Source organism: Ahaetulla prasina, chromosome 8, assembly GCF_028640845.1.
Source record: "Ahaetulla prasina isolate Xishuangbanna chromosome 8, ASM2864084v1, whole genome shotgun sequence".
Classification (NCBI taxonomy): domain Eukaryota; kingdom Metazoa; phylum Chordata; class Lepidosauria; order Squamata; family Colubridae; genus Ahaetulla; species Ahaetulla prasina.
Window position 1 is genome coordinate 70,644,875 of NC_080546.1, and position 24,718 is coordinate 70,669,592.

Consider the following 24,718-nt stretch of genomic DNA (forward strand, 5'->3'; position numbering starts at 1 on the left):
AACTAGAGAGAATGAATGAAAGATTACAATTAAAGGAGACATTCAAACTCAATTTACAATTACAGAGTGAAGAATATTGAAGAATAATTGTTTTTAAGAGTGTGTGAGATAGACTGTATTTAAAAGATATTATGGAAGAGGAACAAGTTTTACCTGACAAGATCAAAACGGATTTGAAAACGTCAATCTATAAGAATGACATGGAAATACGTTGCACTACACATAGAAAAGAAACTGGCTGATGTTTTTATAATTAAAAGGGATAAATAACAAACCAAGAGAATAACCTGGATAGTTTTTGTACATTGGATTTACAGGCTTGTTAGAAGTTTTGAAGAATTTGTGAGAAAGGACAGACAAAAAGTGAAAAATCAAGTTCTAGGACATATTTAAATAAATAGTTTGAAGGAAATAAAATTCAAGATAATTAGAAGTAGCAATAGCACTTAGACTTATATACAGCTTCCTAGTGCTTTTACAGCCCACTCTAAGAGTCAGAATTTTGCCCCAACAATCTGGGTCCTCATTTTACCTACCTCAGAAGGATGGAAGGCTGAGTCAACCTTGAGCCGTTGAGATTTGAATTGCTGAACTGTAACTAGCAGTCGGCTGAAGTAGCCTGCAATGCTGCACTTTAACCACTGCGTTACCTCGGTAAAAGAAAGAAATATAAAATTGGATTATTTAATCAAGGTTTAAGTAGATATGTTATTATCTTTGATAATCTTTAATGGTCTTTAGATGATCAGGACCAAAATAAGAGGTTTTAAGGATTTATTTATAGATCATAGAGATGACATGGGAAGAAAATATCATTTGTTGTCTTTAACGAGAAGATGATAAGTTAATAAAATTATTTATACAGGACAAAGGTAACTTCTTTTTATATTTTTTTACTATATTTTTTCTTTTCTATTTTTTATTTATCTCCACGTTCTTATTTTTATTTTTTCCATTGTATTAGTTGTTACTGTTGTAAATGTAATTTTAATAAAATATATGTATTATTAAAACTCTCCTGTTTGTGTTTGTGTAACCTTTAACTGGGAAAAACGGTACATTGTAGGACAACAATTTTTGAACCAAAGAACCTCAAAAGGGTAACTTACAGAATGTGTCTAAAATCCTGTCAGTTCTGTGGAATTGAAATTTTATAAAACATTTTATAACCTAAATATTATCATAAAACATTTCACCACAAAATACAAACTTTCATAAAACATTTCCTATGGTCAATTCCTGATTTTTTTCACCATACTATATAGTTTAACATGGGTTATTTTCTAGGGAGATATTTCTTTGAATATCTCCCTGAATTTTGCAGTGAAGGAAGTACATTAGAAGCTCTTCCACTGTTGAGGAATTTGCCAAGAAAATGTCTCTGAAACTACAACCCAATGGGTCACAGGTCGTCTAATTACCACTAACAATTTATATCCCACCTTTTCTTCAGGAGCTCCGGGCAACATCCATAACACTGCCTATTTTTCCATTCTGCAACTGTTCTTTGTGGAAGAGAGAGCTGAGAAATACTATCTGGCCCAAAGACTTTCAGACTTGCATTGTTGGATCGCCAAAACCATCAGATCAATTTGTGTCTCTTCCCTGCTGAGCACAAAATAAACCTCTTGTACAATGTGGAAAGCTACTAGAATTGAAAGAAAAGCAAAAATTTGGCAAGAATGTCAAGCTTCAGTCAAATTAGCAAATAAATATTTGAAAAAATATATGGTATGAAAGGAGTACATTGAGCTGTTTTGGTTAGACATAGAGAATGAATGAGGATAAATTGAAAAAATACATAACGGAAAAGTGAATAAATCAAGAGGAAGAAGAAGCAGCAGTTTTGGTTGTTCCCCCCATTATGGGCAAAATACTTTTATATTTGAACCATTTCTTCTTGTTTAAGCTAACGTCCTTTTCTTTTGGTAGAACTACAATACGGAATTTATACACAGTTCCAAGGATTGCAGAACCTGTGTGGCTTACTATGATGTCCTGTGCTTCAGAAAAGAGTCTGTTATGCCAACACTTTCTCAAGGAATTTGCTGTTTTGATAGAACAGAGCAGCAAAAACCAGTGAGTAATCTTGTTTTGTGTTGCTCCTCTAGTTTGAATGGGAGGCTTATTGCAGAGATATAACTGTTTCTGCTGCTGCTTATTTTTATAGGTTTTTTGCTGCTCTATTAACAGCAGTGTTAACTTATCACTTGGCCTGGGTCCCTACTGTGATGCCAGTTGATCATCTCTCCATCAGGGTTTTCTCTGAGAAACATGCCTCACCATCTGTGAACATGCTGGCAAAATCGCATCCCTACAATCCACTTTGGGCACAGCTTGGTCAGTACAAAAAATTCATATCTAAATTCAAGATGACTCTTTAGGCATGGAAGATTTTTTTTCTGGAAAGAAATGTGCTCATATGCACAAATGTTGATTTATTTTAATTCGTTATGCCACCAAATCCTGTGGGATTTTCAGCAGTTAAAAATCCATGAAATGTTCGTGACAGGAGGCAACATTAAAAAAAAATAGATCAAGCATAAGAACATACATACATTTAGGGCTTTTAATCAAATTCTGATTGAAAGAGCTGTCTTTTTGGTTTGATAATCAAAAATTACCCTGTAGTAAGATGGGAGGCCAATAAATTTAATAATAAATAAATAAATCCCCTTAAAGTGGATAATGCATGTACCTGTAATAAATTATTATTATGAATGATATTCTAGAAGATCATTTAAAAATTCCACTGAGCAATTATAAATTACTTTTTCCAGACTTTTTTTGTAAACAAGATTCAAATATCTAGTATCAAATATAATGGCTTGTTCCTTCCAATTAGAAAATTATTAGACTAGATTTGTCTTGTGAGTCAGATTGTTACTATCATGATGTGTGCCCTCTAGCGGTTACTAAATAGCTTGCACTCTACAAAATTGGGTTTAATTCTCTTTTGACATCCCTATTAATGAAACATAAATGCAAAAACATATCATCATGAAACACATAATCTGAATCGCTTAAGTGCCATGGCTTATAATAATACTTTGTCTCAGGGCCCAGTAAAAGCATTGTGAAATATACATTAGATCATTCTGGATCCTAAATGGGAAGTCACATCTCTTTCTCAGTCCCCCAATCTGGAGTAGACATTCAATTCTTATGCTATAGAAGTAGAGTAAAAGGATTTTTTGTGCAAAAATTAAACAGTGGGGCATTCAGTCATTATATTTCATCTTCAGCATTTCTAGATAGACTTGTTCAGATCTTCCAGAACTCAATTTCACAGTTACGCTATTAGTATTTAAATCAGAAGATTGTTTTAGCAGTAGTTAGGAATTGCTACCATAATAGTTATGCTGACAATTGATTTTAGCTGTCTCATCTTGTTGCCATATCTGTGAGATATGCGTTTTCAGATTTTTTGAATTGCAGTTCTTTGCATAATTTGGCAAAAAATTTTTTTAGAAAATTAAATTCTGTTGAGTGTTAATCTTCCTCTACTGAAATAATTATTATAAAATTAAGTTACTAAAGTGGATCATTTTACTGAGGTGTGGGTTTATCATTTAAGGTGAAATAGTAATATTTTAGTACTTTCATTCTTTTTGTAGTTAGGTTAAACAAATAGATTAAATATTTGGCATTGGTCTTTGACGTATATTAATTTTTTTTTTCTTTGCTCACTGTGCTTATTTAGGTGATTTATATGGTGCTGTAGGTTCACCAGTCAGAATGACAAGGACAGTAATTGTTGGAAAACGTAAAGATTTTGTTCAGCGCATTCTCTATGTCCTTACATATTTCTTACGGTGCTCTGAGTTGCAAGAGAATCATCTCATCTGGAATGGGCAGCTTGACAAAGGAGAGCAAGCTGTGAATGGCAGGAAAATTATAACAAGTCTAGAAAAAGGAGAAGTTGAAGAATCTGATTATGTGGTTGTCACAGTTCAAAACGAACCTGCTCTTGTACCTCCTGTCCTGCCTCGAAGGAAGGGTGCTGCTGCTGTTGTTGCTGCAGAACCTGACTGCTGCTTTGAATCTGGCTGCTTCAAGGGAAAGCATGAGAGGCTTAATGCTGAGGGCAATTCTGAAGCATCCCCACACTTCTCCAGAGTTAGCTCTCCGAAAGGAATTTTAGGAGAAATTAAGAAAGGGAAAACTGTAGTTAATTCAGAAACCACATGTGGAAGGCATGGTATCTTAGAGGATTTAACTGCAAGAATGAATGAGGACAAGCAGCACAGTGTAAAAGGGCAGTTGTTTCAAAACTTGACAGCTGTTCCACATTCTAAGAAGATTGCCCAGGCGTATTCTCAACTGGAAAAGGTTACCTTTCAGATTGGAAGTTCCACCTCACCAGAATCTGATTCCGAAACCCAAAGAATGGAAGTAAACAAAACTTCGGAGAAACGCAGAAGTAAAACTAAATCTCTATCTGCTCTATCAAGCTCATTACATATAACATCCAGGGCCCCACAAGAGAAATCTGACTTATGTCTTAAAACCTGCACTAGCCAGAAAGTTAAGGAAACACAAATGCCAATGGCACCTTGGCTGCTATCAGTTCCACAGTCTGTCATTCTTGATAGAAAAGTCAGAATGGTAAACCTGGGAAAACTAGATCAAGTTTATAGTACAAGCTCTGAAAACTTTGAGAGAAATTCTCTTGACTGTGATTCAGGAAGTTCTACTGATGTACAGAGGTCTGGCCAAGCAGTTATTAAGAACATCGCCTGTGGGGAGGTTGAAAGCAAACTCCATTGTAGAATGGAGGAGAACATTCCTAGAAACGAAAGTTCTGATAGCGCTCTTGGGGACAGTGATGATGAAGGTTGCACGTACATTCCAGATGAGCAGTCAGTCACTGTTAACTGTAGACCTGAAGAATTTTTAGAAGTGGAACTTGCTTTGCCAAGGTAAAGAAAAAATAATAATAACCAAAACTACTGAGGGTTGTTTCAGTTTTTGTTTCTTGCACTGTTTTGAGAGGCATGGGTAGTGAGGTGTAACCTGTTTTTTCGTCATGTCCACCTGATCCAACTGATTCTTAGCCAAAACAATGGAATCTTACGCTTAAATCTTAAACTGTGGAAAGATGCATTTACCTGAGTAGTGACAGTTTTTAATATGTACTAATGTTAATAACATGAGAAGCTGTATGCTTATTGTTGTTACTTTTACCTATATGCTACCCCATCATGTTATTTCCTTTCTGGAAAAGAAACATTATATCACGTGCAAAAAAGAAGGAACAAATAGTAAGCCAAAGAATTCAAAGGCATGAACAAAAATTAAAAAAAAATTGCTAAGACCGTTTTATACCAATATAATTCACCATATTCTGTCTAAGAACTTATTCTGTATACTTGGAAGGCTTCCAGTAAGTCCTCATACAGATTAATACATTGCTTTTTCTTTATCCAGTTATTCACTTCTTTCTCTTTCCTCGTGACACATTTAGTTTTCTTTCATATATTTATTCATATGTTCATTATATCTACAGTATATATATGTCCAAAACAGATCAACATGTTTTTTTCTTACTAGCCACCCACTTTTTTATTCGAGCCACTTATATTCAGCTCCCAAGTGTTCTTGTCCTTGTATTATCACACCCATTGTATATTAAGTACCCTTTTCTCCCTACATTCAACTGACTTTTATGTTTCTCCTGACGTACCCAACCATCACTGCCTAATAACAGATAACACTCCTATACATAGATATTTGCACTTATTTCAGCAGTATTAATTCATTAATTTTAAAATGTTGATCAATTGTTATCTATGATTTCCTATTTTCATACCTACCTATGATGGCCAGGATATCCATTTATGTTTTCTGACATGCATTTAAATTTTTCATTTACAATTAAATCTAGACCATCATGTCCCTGCAAATATTTATCAACTTTATTACTCTACTTTAATTTATTGTGATTACATTTTATTTTATTCTCATACACTATATGAACATTTATACTTGTTTTTCCTTCTTGCATTTCATTTGTTAATTCCCCTATGTTACTAATTTTTCGCAACCCAATCTTCCATATGCAGTGAATTTCAGCAGATGCTATTGGTATCAACTTCATGGCTTTGGTCATTGAAGTTATCAAAAAATACTTTGTAATAACTGAAAGTATAGACCAGTCTTCTTTGTCTGTGACACATGCAGCACTTCCACATAATGATAAGGCCAGTATTAGTCAGCTTAGTACATTTTGACTAATAGGCTGTAGTTTTAAGCTCAGTTTTACTACAAGGATGCTAATCATAATCAGCCCAAACTAATACGTCTAATCTGGAAAGGCTTTGCAAGCCAACATGATTCCCACATCAAACTATTAGGAAGTATATGTAGTTTACTGATACATGCTCAGTATTACTTGTTTTTGATATTAAAATAATATGAAGTAATTTTAAAATCGTTTTAATTTATTGTTACAGGTATTCCTCAACTTACAACCACAATTAAGGCCGAATTTTTAGTTGTAAATTGAGACATTTGTTAAGTGAGTTTTGCTCCATTTTATGACTTTTCTTCCCAGTTTTTAAGTGAATCACTGCAGCTATTAAGTTAGTAACATGGTTGTTAAATGAATATGGCTTCCCCTTTGACTTTGCTTGTCAGAAGGTCACAAAAGGTGATCACGTGACCTCTGGACACTGCAACCATCATAAATATGAGTCAGTTACCAAGCATCTGAATTTTGATAATGTGGGGATGCTGCAATGGTCATAAATGTGAACAACGGTCATAGGTAACTTTTTTCATTTTGTAACTTCGAATGGTCACTAAACGAACTGCTGTAAGTCGAGGACTACCTGTATACTATATGTAAGATTTGCTGTCTGAATGTAAATTATCTGACCAAAAAAAAAAAATACTAACCAGATAAGTCAGTCTGTATGTTTGTAATTGTGTATGTTCATATGTGTGTGTGGGAGGGGCGGATGTTCAACTACATTGTTAACGCCTTTCCCAAATATGTTTCAAGTAGATGTTTTATATTACATTTTTGCGTTTTTTTTGTTAATGCTCTCAAATGATCCAGTTAAAAAATTTCACTATAAAAATGGGGATATGTTTCCTGGATTTATGGCCTATTTAATAGGCTATGAAGGTAGATAGAGAAATTGTACTGTTACTAACTCAGAAACTGAAATATATTTGAAAACATGTAATTGTAATGGGATGCATTATGCATTGTGTGAAATTTATCTAATTGTATTAAATAAATCATTAGCTTTTTCTGAAAAGAAGATAGCAGAGGATGAACCTTTCAGGTACTTAGCAAGGGACCATGTTCTCACATGAAATATACAGATCTTTACTTCTATGATCAAATCTAATTCTACAGTGGAATTACTTACTGTGGTATATACACAGACTTAGTGTTTATAGTTATGGTGATCCATGTAGGCTGGATCTGTTTGAACTTTGGAGTCATTGTTTGATTGTAGACTTGTAGAATTCTATTAAATTGTGTTCAGTTTTCTGTGAGAAAGATTCAGTAATATGTTATAGAGAAGTTTGCAAACTAAATAATAACTGTTACATTTATATATCAGAGTGAATGTTTTTTTTTTCATCATTCTTGAGCTGCAGTCTTGAAAAACAAAGCAGATCATAATGTCAACCATTCAGATCATGTTACAGTCTTGCCAATATAACTGCACATATTAATGATTTTTTGTAAGGCCCTGAGATGTGTTCAGTAAACAGTAAATTCTTGATTTTCAGATTTTGCACAGTTAGCTCTCAAAGCATGATACATTTTGGAAGGTCACTTCTTGGGGGCTATTGTACCTCTTATATGCCTGATCTTGTGCTGCATGGAATAAGTTCTGATGAACAACTTAAGCAACATTTATCTGCTGAGTTGAGTCACACCATAAATGTAAGTCTGTCCATTTCTGCAAAGCTTTAATAATAATATTTCGAACATGAAAGGAAAACTTACTGATTTTGTTTCATTAGTAACATTCTGTTGTAATTTTTGCTATTTGTAGATAGAAGAATAGTCACACTCTGATTACATCATATTCTTCTGATTACATTATATTATTATAATTCAGGAGTCCTTGGTGCTCTCTGAGTTTGGTTTTCTTGTAGTCATTTCATTATAATTGTAAATCTTATCGTGAATCTTATAATTCACTCTATGTAAGGCTTAAAGATCACACAGAAGCTGCAGCAGATTGGAAAGCAGCAAGCATAGGCAATTATAACTGTGCCATGGTATGCTCATAACACCTCTGCTTTTTGAAGTGCTGGTTCAATTCGATCAATCCAATTCAAAGTGCTGATTATCACCTTAAAATCCTTCATGGAATAAGCCTTGTTTTTTGAGGGGCTGCAGTAGTTCTTATCCATGCCATACCTTCTGAGACAGTTAGGATGGTGTGCCTGTTTTGTCAAGGCACCTGACTCTGGAACACCATTTCTCATGAGATTTTTATGGCTTTCATCGTGATCTTATTTAAACGGTTCCTTAAAGCCTGGCTGTTCCTTCAGACCGTGGCTAGAGTGGGCTACAGACCTACTCTGTTTATGGTCTACTAAATGGTGGTGTTTCTCCAAACTTTTTTTTAAAGGTTATGTATGTTGTTGTTTGTGTCATTTAATTTTGTAAGCCACCAGAGTTGTAATGTATTGAGCAGTCTATAAATTTCATGAATGAATAAATAAAATATTTATTAAATTATTAAATTAAATTATTCAATCACCTGATACAATAGGTCTGCAAGGGACTTTTATCAATTCTAGTCAAAATCAAATCTCTGAGAAAGGAAGTATATTTTTAGGCTGGGAACAAACCTAGTGAAGTTGCTTGCCTTCAGGCCTTTCTTTAAAGTATTTGCCTTATAACTGGCAACAAATAATGAAGATTAACCTCCTTCAGATTCCAAAATTTAATTCAGAGGAGGAATTCTCCTAGATGTAGTATATCTGCCTTGCTTTTCAGTCATGTTAAGTCATATTAATTCAATCATATTAAGAGTCATATTGCAGAATTCACCCCTGTAGAAAATTCTTTAGGAAAGTAAGTATCAAGAAAGCTTTCAGTCCTTGATTCCAATCTTCTTTGGGCCTGGAAAAACTTTCTCTGCGCCTAGAACAGCGGTTCTCAACCTGTGGGTCGGGACCCCGTTGGGGGTTGAATGATGATTTGCCAGGGGTCGCCTAAGACCATCGGAAATATGGGAAGTATACTTGCGAGTCAAACAATCGTGCTCCAATGGTTGACTCCACAAGCCAGCTGCAGGCTCTTCAAATCGCTAGCCGAATTCGGCTTCAGGCGCAATGAATTAAAAAAGAGAGAAATCTTTGCTCTGATGTCTCCCTCTCAAACCAGCTGCAATCACTCCCAATCGCTAGCCTAATCTGGCTTCAGGCGCAATAAACTTAATAGGGGAGGAGTCTCCGCTTTAATGCCTCCGTCCTCAAGGCAATCGTAAGCAGTTCAGATCGCTAGCCAATATGGCTTCAGCACGATAAATTCAAAACAAAAATAATTTTATGGTTGGGTTCACCACATCGTGGGGAATTGTATTAAAGGGGTCGCAGCATTATCAAGATTGAGAACCACTGGCCTAGAAGTACATTGAACTGAGTCAAGTGAAGAAACGCATCACGGATTCCCTTTATAATGCAAATCTGATTTTTAAAGTTTGCAGCTTATAGAATAACCAGTGTAGTCTAAAATTAATTGAGATTTAATCTAACTGAATCAGAATGTGAATTACTCGAAGTCAAAGTGTAATCTATGTGTCAGGGTTCTGACCAATGCCCTGAGTTAATAATGTTGTGACTGTGGCAATGAAACTGACTTCCTATCCCTCACTTTTCTAATTGGAACAGCCAGAAAATGAAAATATTTCTGAAAGCTTTTGATTGTGCTCCTTTCTAACCTGTGCAGCTATATGTTCTGCATTTATACTCTTTGTCCTGGTCCAGAAATCACTACATATACGTACAGATTTCCAGCTCTGTGTAGTTAAATGGAGGGCCCCTGTTGTATCTGCATCTAATGTGTGCACTGAAACAAGTAAACTTTCTAGCACAAAATACATCTGAAAAGGTAATTTTAAAAGCATATTTCTCTATATTAATCTGTTATTAGGCAATAGAGGTTCATCATTGAATAAATTACTCTCAAACTTATCACTTCATTTGGCTGTGATCACATTCTTTCCAGAAACGGTAGATAACAGCTGACTAATTAAGTATATTTACAGGCTGCCAAATGTTTCTTCTAGTATGCTAGATGCAATTCAGGTTTTATTCTTAAATTTGAATTCAAATACAGGGCATTTCTTTGAAAATGGGAGCCATCCAGATTTTGACATAAGATGGCAGCTACATACATACATACATAAATAAAATGTCTTGCTTCACTTCGTTTCGTTATGTGTGTTTTACAGCATCCTGTACTAGATGAATCTATAGCAGAAGCTGTTTACATTATAGCAGATACTGATAAATGGACAGTTCAGGTGGCTACTAGCCAGAAAAAGATGACCGACAATGTAAAACTAGGCAAAGATGTTCTCGTCTCCAGCCTAGTATCATCTTTATTGCAGTCTGTTTTACAACTTTACAAGCTTAATCTTTCTGCTGACTTTGTAAGTACTCATTTACAGATCTTAATGACTTTCCTAAAGGCTAGATATATTGGGGTCTGTTGTGTATGTATGTATGTGTGTGTGGGGGGGGGGAACGGGAGAGATCATTCCAGAGAATGGGGCAATCACTGAAAAAGCATATCCTCCTGGATCCTATAAGATGGCAAGATTGAAAAGAAGGAACCCTCACATGTTGGGACATGTGAGTGGACATATTCTTAGAGGCTTAGGCAGTGCTTGAGTAATCTTGGGTTCATTAGAAGCTTGTTCCTCTAAATCAGGAGTGTCAGATTGGCGGCCCATGTGCCAGATGCGTCACATGCAGGCCACACCCACCCCAGCTCCATGAAAGGGAAAAACATCATGAAACGGCATGTGACAGCAACATGACACCACGAGTTTGACAGCAGTGCTCTAAATCAATAAAATACTGAACTTTGGTGTGGCCTCAACAAAATGTGTGTGTGTGTGTGGGTGGGTGTATACATTTACAAGTTGCACATTTTATCTATTATAAACTATTTAATTTTATCTCTCTGGGTTTCTCCTTCCACTTGCAGTGTGTAATGCACCTTGAAGATCGCCTACAGGAAATGTACCATAAAAGCACAATGCTATCTAAATATTTGCGAGGACAAACAAGAGTTCATGTGAAAGAGCTTGGAGTGGTATTGGGGTGAGTGCTGCTAAAGTTAAAACCTAAGGCTGTTGATTTTACTCATCTTTCACTCACTATTCAAGATGCATGGTTTTTATCTTGTGCCAGGTTTTCTGTGAAAGGTCTATTACAGTGTGTGTGTGTGTGTGTGTGTGTGTGTGTGTGTGTGTGTGTATTGCATTGACCATCTGTAAATCAAACTGAGCAGTTATATTAAATGAAATTTCTAGTCCTCCTTTACTTTCTGAACAAAATGAAATTTTAAAAGGCAGATGCTCTCAAGGACTCTCTCATATGTAGAGTACTCTGTCAATATGGATTTGAGGAAGGAGTTGGCTGTGAATTGGCAACAATCTATTGAACAGGTGACTTTCAGCTCTCAAGATGCCAGTCACAATTGTTGGCAAAACATCAGAAAACCAAATAATTAGATCACAAGACTATTAATCTGAAAGCTCATGACCATTGGAGGGGGTTCCATTATTTATAATAAACATATTGGTTAATACTGTTCATGCAAGGCAATAAGTCTAACCAATTAAAATATAAAAATTAAAAAATGGATTGAGAATGGGAAATGTATTGGTTTTAATTATTTCTGTGTTTAAGATCAGGATATCTTGTTTTAAGCATGTCGGGAGATGTAGGTGTTGGGTAATATTCATCAGATAGCATTATATTTCTGACCTGAAGTAATAATTGCTGCATTTTTATTTCTGAATAGTTAAAATTAAACAGGGAAGGATGTTCTTTTCCTTGCCCTAAGAGCATCTTGGAGGAATAATTTTAATCATGTTTATTAACAAGATATTTTCAATGCAATAGAGGATCAACAATTGATCTCCAGGATTCCCTTCTGGCAGGGAAGATTTCAAACTGCTGCCATCTGCCAAAGAATTTTCCTTCCCTTCCATGTATTTGGGGGGTGATGGTGGCAGAACTCCTTTGTCAGGCTACAGAAAAGAAGATCTTCAGGATCCCTGCTTGTTTTTTTTCCAGCAAAGCACTTGAATTTCCTGCTGCACATGAAGAGCAGAGGAATTCCTACATTGGGCTGAAGAAATGAAGCAAGAAGATATGAGCTTTGTTTCTCCAGCCCAGTGCATATGTTCCCTTTCATGCATAAACAAGGGAAACTCCACTAAGGGGCTGCAGAAATGAAGTTTGAATCCCTAAAATCTGAGCTTCATTTCTGCAGCCCACCACAAGAGGTCCTTTTTTTGAGAATTTTTTTTATTTATTTTTAATAAAAAGAAAACTCATCAAATCAATTACAACGTGCTGCATGGGTGTTTACATATCTTCTTGTGCTATCGCAAAATAAACATCTCTTCCATACAGATATCTTATATTATCTTTTCTAACATATCTTCCATCTAACCAATGATAAAATAAATCCCATATTTTATAATATTGCTTATCTTCTTGCTCTCTAATTTCAAATGTTAATTTACTTATCTCTGCACATTCCATCATATTTCTAATTATTTCATCTTGCGAAGGTAACTTCTCATTTTTCCAATTTTTAGCAAACACAATCCTGGCTGCTGTAATAATATTCACAATCAAATATTTTACATCTCTAGTATATATTTCAGGTATAATTCGCAACAAAAAAACTTCTGGCTTAAAGTCAATATGTTTTTTGATCATTTTCTCCAACCACGTGTGTATTTTAGTCCAGTATCTTTTCACTTCAACACATGTCTACCACATGTGGTAGTATGATCCAGGTGTCTGATGACACTTCCAACATTTTTTGGATTTATCCTTGAACATTCTAACAATTCTTGTCGGAGGGTAGATGCCACCTGTAAAACATCTATACAAATTCTCTTTATATGCTGTAGACATTGTCATTTTATAATTATACATCCATAATTTCTGCCAAGCATCTAAATCTATCCCATGGCCAAAATTCTTCCCCCAAGCAATCATTGTCTCTTACTTGTTCTTCCTCCAATTTCACCTCTAATAAATATCCATATAATTTCCTAATCAAATTGTCATCTGAACCTGTTAAGATCTCATCAAAACTGGTTATATTATTGTAAAAGCCTTCTCTTTTAACATCTTTATGATATCTGGATTGTATTTGCAAATATGAAAACCAGTTTATTGTTATACCATCTGCCTCTAGTTCTAATTTAGCTTTTAACTCACCCTTTTCATTTAACAATTCATTATATCTAACAATATGTTCCTTTTTAAATGTTATTGAATATGAGAACGCCTCAAAAGATGATACCCAAATTGGAATTTTTAAGAAGTGACTTTTCTTTATCTTCTCCCAATTTGACAACAACGCTTCTCTGACTATATGTCTTCTGAAATATCCCTGTGTTTTAGCTTGTCCATACCATAAAAAAGCATGCCATCCCAGCAACAAGTCATGACCTTCCAAAGTCTATTATTTCTTAGGGTTATCCATTCTTTAATCCACATCAAATTTGCTGCTTGGTAGTACAATTCCCAATTAGGTAACCCAAAGCCGCCTCTAACTCTCTTGTCTTGTAATAGTTTTATTTTTATCCTTGCCTTTTCCCCTTGTCAAATACATTTCAACATCATTTTATTCAACTCTACAAAGTATCCTCTCCTCAATTTCATTGGTATAGTCTGGAACAAATACAGAATTTTAGGTAATATATTCATCTTAATTGTTGATATTCTTCCCAGCAATGACAATTATAGATGTTCCCATTTAGCCAAATCTGTCACAATCTGCCGTATTTGAGTTAACCATAATTATTCTCTTTCAGCGTACTATACCTTGCAGTAAGATATATCCCCAGGTATTTAACTTTATTTGCAACCTGCATCCCTGAATGTTCTACCAACTCACTTTTTTGTTTCATCAACATATTTTTTGTTAAAATTTTCATTTTAACCTTATTAATTTTCAACCCTGCCACTTTCCCATATTCGCCAATTCTTTCTATCAAGCAAGTTATAGATTCTAATGAGTCCTTAATAATAAAAACCAAATCATCATTTTTAATCTTTCGGAATAAGAGTAATGTAGGCCTCTGTCCAGGTCTCAGGTATTTTCTCCTTTTGCATCACTTCATTCATAACCTCTAAAAATGGAAGACCCAATTGTTCTTGGAAAGTCACATAATATTCGACTGGCAGTCCTTCTGGGCTTGGAGCTTTTCCTTTTTCTTTTTTTTTAAGCGCTTGCATTAATTCCATCATTGTTATATTTCCCTCCAACACGACTTCCATATCTTTAGGAATCTGGGGTAAATTTGCTTTATGCAGATATTGTTTCACGTTTTCCTTATCAATTTCCTCTTTTCCATATAGTTGCATACAAAAATTCTGAACATTTTTTTTCTTCTCTTCATTCATGAATTGAATCTGGCCTTTATTGTCCTCTAGTTGTACAATTCTGCGATTTTCTTTCTCTTTTTTAAGCTTGTAGGCTAACCATCTACCTGGTTTATTAGCATTTTCAAAATAATTCTGTTTTGCCCCTTTGATTTTTTGTGCTAACTCTTCCTTTTCAATCAGAGAACATTTTATGTTTAGTTAAGTCCATTCTCATTTTAATATCTTTCGTCTCTGGAAATCTTTCTAGTTCTTGCTCCCATTTCCTGTAGTCATTTTCTAATATTTTAATATTTTGTTTTTTCTTAATATTCCTTTTCCCTATATAGTCTGTCATCAAACCTCTTGCGTAAGAAATAACTACATCTCTACAGAAATAGAGCACAACAATGATGAAAATCATCTTGAATGTATTTGGGTCAATATAAAAGGGGTGAAAAACGATATTGCCATAGGTCTATACTATAGGCCACCCAACCAAACAGAGGAAGTAGATGAACTTTTTGCTAGTCAGCTAACTAAGGTATGTAGGAAGCACATCACAGTAGTAATGGGGGATTTTAACTACCCTGACATCAACTGGGAAACAAACTCTGCACCAAGTGGAAGATCCAACAGGTTCCTAACAAACCTAGCAGACAACTTTGTTTCCCAAAAAATAGAGAAGGCGACAAGGGGATCAGCCATACTGGATTTAATTCTAACTAACAGACATGAAATGATAGAAGAGTTGAAGTTACGGGAACCTTGGGGGCAAGTGACCACGCAATATTGGAATTCGACATTAAGCAAATACAAGTAGTAGAACAAAGTCAAACTAGAGTCTTGGACTTTAAGAGAGCTAATTTCTATAAACTTAGAGAGATCTTGAGAAGGATTCAATGGATGAGAATCCTCAGGGGGAAAGCAACTCAAGAAGCTTGGGAAATTTTGAAAAGTGAGATTATAAAAGCGCAGTCTAGCACAATACCAATGAAGAAGAAAAATAATAGATCTCAAAAGAAACCAGCATGGATGCATAAAGAACTATCTGACAAATTGAAAGACAAAAAGGACAAATATAAAAAGTGGAAAGAGGGGCAAATAACTAAGGCAGAATATCAGCAACAGCCCGAGCCTGTAAAGATGAAGTGAGGAAAGCTAAGGCTCACAATGAACAAAGGCTAGCGACAAAAGTAAAAAATAACAAAAAAAGCTTCTTCCAACATGTTAAAAACAAGAAAAAAGTCAAGGAAACAATTGGCCCATTGCTGGGAGAAAGTGGCAAGAAGATGACAAGCAACAGGGAGAAAGCAGATCTACTTAACTCATATTTTGCATCTGTCTTTACACAAAAGGAAAAAACAATCCAACCTATCAAAAACAGCACTACAAAAAACAGATTAGAAACACAAGTTAAAATAGGGAAGAAAATGGTAAGTGAACACCTGTCTACCCTAGACGAGTTCAAATCACCAGGACCGGATGGATTACACCCCAAGGTTCTGAAGGAACTGGCAGACGTGATCTCAGAACCACTGAACTATATCTTTCAAAGATCCTGGAGCACAGGGGAACTGCCAGAGGACTGGAAAAGAACTGATGTAGTTCCCATCTTCAAAAAAGGAAAAAAAACAGACCCAGGAAACTACAGACCTATCAGCCTGACCTCAATACCGGGGAAGATTCTAGAAAAGATAATCAAGCAACGAATCAACGAACACCTAGAAGCAAACAAAGTAATAACCAAAAGCCAACATGGGTTTGTCAAAAAACAGATTATGCCAGACTAATCTTATCGCATTCTTTGACAAAATGACAAAATTAGTAGACCAGAGGAATGCTGTCGATATAATTTACTTGGACTTCAGTAAAGCATTTGATAAAGTAGACCATAACCTACTACTAGATAAAGTAGAAAAATGTGGGTTAGACAGCACTACCACCAGATGGATTCGTAACTGGCTGACCAACCGCACTCAACATGTAGTCCTCAACGGAACTACATCCACATGGAGGGAAGTATGCAGTGGAGTACCCCAAGGCTCTGTTTTAGGCCCAGTACTCTTCAACATCTTCATCAATGACTTGGACGAGGGGATAGATGGGGAACTCATCAAATTTGCAGATGACACCAAGCTGGCAGGAATAGCCAACACTCCAGAAGATAGGCTCAAATTACAGAAAGATCTTGAACATTGGGCGCTATTTAACAAAATGAAATTCAACAGTGAAAAAAGTAAGATTCTACATTTAGGCAAAAAAACCAAAATGCACCAGTACCGTATATGTGGTACCTTGCTCAATAGTAGTACCTGTGAGAGGGATCTTGGAGTCCTAGTGGATAACCATTTAGATATGAGCCAGCAGTGCAGCAGCTGTTAAAAAGCCAACACAGTTCTGGGCTGCATAAACAGAGGGATAAAATCAAGATCACGTGAAGTGTTAGTGCCACTTTATAATGCCTTGGTAAGGCCACACTTGGAATATTGCATCCAGTTTTGGTCTCCACGATGTAAAAAAGATGTTGAGACTCTAGAAAGAATGCAGAGAAGAGCAACAAAGATGATTAGAGGACTGGAGGCTAAAACATATGAAGAACGGTTGCAGGAACTGGGTATGTCTAGTTTAATAAAAAGAAGGACTAGGGGAGACATGATAGCTGTGTTCCAATATCTCAGGGGTTGCCACAAAGAAGAGGGAGTCGGGCTGTTCTCCAAAGCACCTGAGGGTAGAACAAGAAGCAATGGGTGGAAACTGATCAAAGAAAGAAGCAACTTAGAACTAAGGAGAAATTTCCTGACAGTTAGAACAATTAATAAGTGGAACGACTTGCCTGAAGAAATTGTGAATGCTCCAACATTGGAAATTTTTAAGAAAATGTTGGATAACCATCTGACTGAGATGGTGTAGGGTTCCTGCCTAGGCAGGACTAGAAGGCCTCCAAGGTTCTTTCCAACTCTGTTGTTATGTTATGTTATGTAAGCTTTCATTGCATCCCAACGGTTTTGAATTGAGGTGTCTTTTTATTTTCTTTAAAGAAAAAGGTCAATTCCTTCTCTATTCTTTGTATAAGTTCTTTATATTTTAGGATCATAGTATTTAAGGTCCAAAGGATCTTTTCCTTTGGCCTTTCCATGTCAGCATCATAGGGTTATGGTCTGCCTAGGTATTGGCTTCTGTGTCAATTCTTCCTATATTAAGACTCATTTCTATTGTCTTCCATATCATATCTATTCTGGACCCACAAGAGGTCCTTTTGATACAAGAGAGCTGCCTTCCCTCTTTTAGCAGGGAGCTCTTTTACTCTACCTCCTTTAATGACTCAAGCAATTATTAATGACTGCAGCTGGGAGAGATGGGATTGCAGTCATTTGGCAAAGCAGTTACTTGGGTGTCATGACTGCTTTGTTCAGTGACCAAAAATCTGGTTCCAATTGTGGTCATAAGTTGAGGACTATTTGTACTATCCTTAATAACCTGTTAGCATTCCCACAAAGGTCCAGTTTGTTAGGCTAATTGCTATTGCTATTTTAAAGACATTTTCACAAGAATAAGTTTTTCTTCTGGGAGTTTTTTTACACCATGTCCCTTTAATGTCTTTAAAATTTTCTTGGATCACAGTTTTGCTAAGCATTTTGCTTTTAAGTTAAAACTATTTAAAATAACTTTTTCCACCTCTTCAAATCTAAAAAAAAATACATTCACCATGAGTCTTTGATTTTTACTGCTGTTTGGAATATTTTTCTTAGGTTATAAAGTAATTAAGTCTAAGGGTGTTTAAGAAAGACTTTTGCCAATTAAATTCCATTAAGGCTGCACAGCACTTGTAAACCCTTCAACTCCCAAGCTGCTCAACTTGCTATTGATCACAAGTAGCTGAACTCCTGTGGTCTTCTCACCAGGAGCAACTCTTTCAGAGCACAAATTGGTGATTCCAATGGTCTCTTCTTCCTCTGAAGAGATTTTTGTCAGCCAGAATCTGTCTGGCAATTCCACTACAATGCCGTTCCCACTTATGGATCGCCCCATCCCCCATAGAGATATTTAATCTGCCATTAGTCCTTACTTGGAAGCCCAATATGTACTTGACCTTTAAATAGTGTCCCAGAAGGCCACCACCACCAAAAAAAGTGATTGGTGCCAGTATCAATGCTTCATTCATGTCAAAAGCATTTTCAAAGACATATAATCTTCAATATTGAGCAAATACAATAGACATAAAATAGATCATAAAAGTATAGCATGTGTAAAAAGTATGCAATACAGTGGTGGGATTCAGCCGGTTCGCACCACACTGGTTGTTGGAAGAAATCATTAGGGCAGAGAACCGGTTGTTAAATTACTTGAATCCCACCACTGATGCAATATAAATAGGATTAAAAGTAAATGACATTAGCGCAGAATTGGGCCACATCAGCAGTATTTGCTCTCATCAACATGATGACTTCCTCCCGTACACAAATCCTAAACTTGATTTATTTTTAATTTAGTTAAAAGTGTAATAAGCTAATTGAGCACAATTATTGTGATCACTGCCTGTGAGTTTAATTCCCAAGCACATTAAAAACAACGATTTGGCAACAGGAGCATAAACAGAATCAGTGGATTGGGAGTGGGCTGCAAGATGTCTTTTTCTGGTTTAAAGAGTCAATATGATTTCTATTTTTCCCCAGTATGTCTTCACTACTCTGTTATTGGTACGGCGATTATCAATGATATCATTTGAAAAGCCTTAGAACAGTGGTCCTGAAATCTTTCTGGCTCCGTAGGCTGGCAGTAGCAGGAGGGGAAGGGGGAGGGGATGGTTCTGCATGCCTGCCACTTGCATGGCCCAGTTCCCAACAGATCGTGGAACCAGGGGTAGGGGAACCCTGCTTTAGAACATTTAAATGTGAATGTCTTCTTTATTATTTATAGTCCCAGATCAATAAAAATGTGGATGTAATCTTTTAAAGAAAAGAAGGTGAATACATACAGAATGGAAGGCTTATTTTTAAAATATGGTGTTACTCAATTCCAATTCATTGGAATGCTTAAGTAATTTTTATGTACCTTAAATATTAACACTTTCTCATTTTCATTTCTAGGATTGAATCCAATGACTTGCCACTGCTGGCTGCTATAGCAAGTACTCATTCACCATATGTAGCTCAAATACTCCTTTAAACTACAGATAAACTCTTTTCTCTCAAAGATTTGGGAGTGAATAATAGACACAAAAGAAGAGAGTTTGTGACAGCAGTTCATTACATCTCATTTGGTTTCCTGCCTTTTATGTGGATATTTATCAGTGGATTTTTAGTTTACATGATATAAAAGGTATTCAGGGTTTTTATATTGTTTATGCATCCTTGTATTTTAATGAATGAAAGGATTAAACATTAATGATGGATACTTTGTTTATGTATAGCAGCTAACTAAACAGACTATCAAAAATACAATTTCCTTCTTTTGCATATTTGTCATATTTTTCTGAATTTCTTCAATAAGGGGTTCTAAGCAAATAGTTTGAATGCATACTTTCCTTTTTTCTATATAAACGAGACAATAAACCAATATATCTATCTGGACAGAACTGCCTCTCTTCAGAAGAAGGATTCAGAATTCAGCTACTAGGTAGCAACTTGATTAGCTGGCTAGTATTTCAAATGGGCAAAGAAAGCCAAAAGTTATTCAAAAAAGAAGAGGAGGAGGAGGAACAAGAAGAAAAAATAATTTTGTGTTATCAGTAGATAAAAGTGGGCGGAAACTGGTGTACATCTGCTTCAAATTTAGCTTATTGCAAATGCTACCTCTTGAAGGCCTCATCTTGGATTCTAATTTCTGGGAGATGTGAAAAAGTAGATGAACTGTGAAAATTTATCCTGTGCTACCAGCAAAAATGAAAGTTTAGAAACAATATAGTTATAAACCTGCATAAACTCTGGATAGGTTATTTTGAAAGGTAATTATATCATTGCCCTGATAACTCTAGCTAAACTGTATAAACAGGATTCACCTTTAAAGTAAATGATTGAAATGTTCAGAAGACATTCCAGAGGTGTTATGTGGGAAGAGAGGTAAATATAATAGCAATCATTCAGTAATTAATTAGGATATCTACAGATACATGAACAATCCTACAGAATGTTTTATATTAGCTTTTCAGTGCCTTCCACTATCTTGAATCTAGAAGAACTTATGAGACCAGGCATATGATATCCATCTCTTTGTCTAAAGTAATACATGCATCTCTATGCTTGTACATCATTGTTTTGAAATATTGGGTTTTACTTGGCTTGGGGATAAGAACCTGTAGCCTTTCCATTGTTGTATCCCCTATCAACATTGCTCCTAGTGAAGGATGCTGAAAGTTGTAATTCAGCTATATGGGAACCATTATCTTCCTATCCATGTTTTAAGGCATAGGGTTCAGTATAGAAGCTGTAAAGTTTATCGAGTACTTTGAATTACTATGACAAGTTAGAAGGGAGTCTTTTTAGAAGGCTCCCAAATGGTTCAATGATGAGATTGTTTTATTCTTATTCTTCTAATAACATTTCTGTTTTGGACTGAGCAATATTACATGAAGGTATAAAATGCTGACAACATACGTAGTGCTGGTAATTTTTGATGCAAAGTTTATCCATACAATGATTTAATATTATAGCATTTCCTTGTTTTTCCTTTTTATTTATTGTTCAGCTTATCAAAGCTTTCATTACAACATTTAATCATTTGAGATTTTGACATTCCTAATTTATAGCATCTAGATGTGTATCCTTAGCATTATTCCCTATATGTTATACCTGCTGTAAACCACCCTTTTAAAAAAGAGAAAGAAACTTTATTTTTTTCTAAATTGAAGCTCCATTATGAAAAGTAAAATACTGGGGCTAGTTTTTAAATTTTGTTACATACCTTTTCAGGATATACATTCTATTTGCATTAATGGTGCATTAACCCAGATATAAGGTAATATTATCTAATAATATATTAGTAGATAAACTTTTTTTTAAAAAAAAAGTATTGATAGGTTCCATCATATTTAATTGAAAAATAACCTAGATTAGAATTGTGATTTTAGGGAAAATAAAATTTTCACCTTAAATAATACTACCTCAGTTAACTGAATAAATTGCTACTAAGGTGAATCTCAAATTTCTGCTTTTGTGGACGAATTGTGCTCAAGCATTTGCAGGACAGAAGCTACAGTGTATCTATGATTATTCATGGATGATTTTTATTAGCATGCTTTAGTTAAGTTTTTTTTTTATAAGTTTAAACTGATAAATGTGTAGGAAAAAACCTGAAACTGACATAATAGAAACAGTATCCTCAATTTAAAAGATTCTCGAGTTTTTAAATGGTATAACAGAATTTTATATGTAAAATAAAAATAAGCAAACTTGGTAGAGTAAGGGTAGTATTCTGAAAATGGGCCGTATATTTTCAGATATCCATAGGTTGTATTTTCCAACAGAAAGCATGGGTGTTTTTTTAAGAACGGAAGCAGAAAGAAATACTGCTAGCTTATTTTAAAAATGTGGATAAGTAATTTGTAATGCAGGTAGTCCTTGACTTTCTACCACAACTGAGCCCAAAATTTCTGTTGCTAAGTCGGACATTTGTTAAGTGACTTTTGCCCCATTTTTGCAGCAGCACTTAGACTTATATACTGATTCATCATATTTTACAGCCCTCTCTAAGCGGTTTACAGAGTCAGCCTATTGCCCCCAACAATCTGGGTTCTCATTTTACTGACCTCGGAAGGATGGAAGGCTGAGTCAACCTTGAGCTGATGAGAATTGAACTGCTGGCAGTTAGCCGAATTAGCCTGCAATACTGCATTCTAACCACTGTGCCATCATGGCTCTTTTTTTACAACCTTTCTTAACACAGTTGTCAAGTGAACCATTGCAGTTACTAAGCTAGTAACACGGTTGTTAAGTGAATCTGGCTTCCCCATTGTCTTTGCTTGTCAGAAGGTTGCAGAAGGTCATTACATGACCCTGGGACATTGCAGTGGTCATAAGTGTGAAAAACAGTCATAGGTCACTTTTATAGGTCATAAGTCACTGACCCATTGTAGCTTTGAACAGTCACTAAATGAATTGCAAGTTGAGGACTGCCTGTATAAGAAATACAATTAAAATTTTTGTATGTTGATGTCTAATATTTAAAGACTTGCCATATTTTGGGAATCTCATCTGAAATGAGCTGTTCCGGAACTGATAATTGTTGAAGAGGAGTGGACTTTCAAAATACCAGCATAAATAGCTCTGTTTTTCCAAGCACAACAACTCTTTCACAAACTGGGTCAATAAACTGGATTACTTGAGTTAAGTAACATGTTACTTATTAAGGAAAGACACAGAGTTCTATAGGATATCTCCAGAGAGAGCGTGGAAGTACTACATGTGAATATGAGTACTAGTGTCAAACTGGAAGCGTCTTACTTTGGCTATAAATGAGCAGTTATCATGTGTCAATGGGGGGAGGGGCAGATTAGTGCAATAACTTATTTGTGAATAAACTAATACTAAAATACTGCTTTTCTATTCTGTTCCACTATCAGGCTGACAGGATTATTTTGTACCTGTTTCCAACAGAGGGGTGTGTGAAATCTCTTAAATCTCTTTTCTTAAATGAAAAACATTTAGGCAAAAAAACCCAAAATGCACAGGTACCGTATATGTGGTACCTTGCTAGTACCTGTTAGAGGGATCTTGGAGTCCTAGTGGACAACCATTTAGATAAGAGCCAGCAGTGTGCAGCAGCTGCCAAAAAAGCCAACACGGTTCTGGGCTGCATAAACAGAGGGATAGAATAAAGATCATGTGAAATGTTATTACCACTTTATAATGCCTTGGTAACACTTGGAACACAATTTACACACAATGTAAAAAAGATGTTGAGACTCTAAAAAGAGTTCAGAGAAGAGCAACAAAGATGATTAGGGGACTGGAGGCTAAAACATATGAAGAACGGTTGCAGGAACTGGGTATGTCTAGTTTAATGAAAAGAAGGACTAGGGGAGACATGATAGCAGTGTTCCAATATCTCGGGTTGCCACAAAGAAGAGGGAGTCAAACTATTCTCCAAAGCACCTGAGGGTAGAACAAGAAGCAATGGGTGGAAACTAATCAAGGAGAGAAGCAACTTAGAACTAGGGAGAAATTTCCTGACAGAACAATAAGTGGAACAACTTGCCTGCAGAAGTTGTGAATGCTCCAACACTGGAAATTTTTAAGAAAATGTTGGATAGCCATTTGTCTGAAATGGTGTAGGGTTTCCTGCCTTGGCAGGGGGTTGGATTAGAATACCTCCAAGGTCCCTTCCAACTCTGTTATTATGTTAAATAGATCCTTATTTTCTGTAGTTTCGTAATTAATGGCAGCCAAGCTAGGAGCTACAGTGTTAGCAAATTAAGAAATGTTACCTTAAGCAAGACTGTACATATTCAATATGTTTGTAAGTCTTTGCTGCTTGATTTCAGTTTGTTATCTCCTCGGTGGTCAGAAGTCAGATTGTAAAGTGCAGATGCAAACTAATCAGAGAAGTGCAGAAAATCAGAAGTGTGCACATTAAACTGCAAACAGAGAAGACTTGAGCTGAGTAATAGTATCACTTGCTTGACCTTCTCTAAATTGAAAGCATATTTTAATTTTTTTTCTTCCATCAGAAGATCTTCAACTGGTTTGTCAAAAATTGTGTGGCAAAAAAAGCCCTCTTGATTGTCACATTGGCATGCTAGCTCTGCATAAGCAGGAGAGTATTTGATGACCATGTTCAACCTTACAGCCACTTGTCTGAAGTGGTAAAGGATCTCCTGCTTAAGCAGGGGATTGATCTAGAAGGCCTCCAAGGTCCCTTCCAGCTCTATTCTGATTGATTGAACCCCCAAGGGCAGTCTGAGATAAGATGTATTAGGAAGAATAGATGCTGTATTTTTATTTATTTATTTATTGTTTATATTTATATACCGCCCTATCTCCCAAAGGACTCAGGGCGGTTTACAGGCATTTAAAAGCAAAAAATACAATAAATACAATTCTAAAAACAATTAAAAAACTTATTCAAAAGCCTTAATTAAAAATATAAAAATTAAAACCCAAGATAAAACCCA

The 24,718-nt window shown here is 35.6% G+C and overlaps 1 protein-coding gene across 3 annotated transcripts in view; it reads left to right on the top strand.

The window, feature by feature from the left end:
- The window catches only part of FNIP2 (folliculin interacting protein 2), a 61,742-nt gene extending 41,676 nt beyond the window's left edge, over nt 1-20,066 (top strand). For all 3 annotated transcript variants that reach the window (XM_058193655.1, XM_058193654.1, XM_058193657.1), the window contains 7 exons: nt 1,933-2,079; nt 2,171-2,340; nt 3,704-4,922; nt 7,753-7,909; nt 10,437-10,637; nt 11,198-11,313; nt 19,698-20,066. In XM_058193655.1, the coding sequence (XP_058049638.1) occupies nt 1,933-2,079; nt 2,171-2,340; nt 3,704-4,922; nt 7,753-7,909; nt 10,437-10,637; nt 11,198-11,313; nt 19,698-19,776 (2,089 nt within the window). In that variant the 3' untranslated portion in view covers nt 19,777-20,066. The remainder of the gene's footprint in view (nt 1-1,932; nt 2,080-2,170; nt 2,341-3,703; nt 4,923-7,752; nt 7,910-10,436; nt 10,638-11,197; nt 11,314-19,697) is intronic.
- The last annotated feature ends 4,652 nt before the right edge of the window (nt 20,067-24,718 follow it).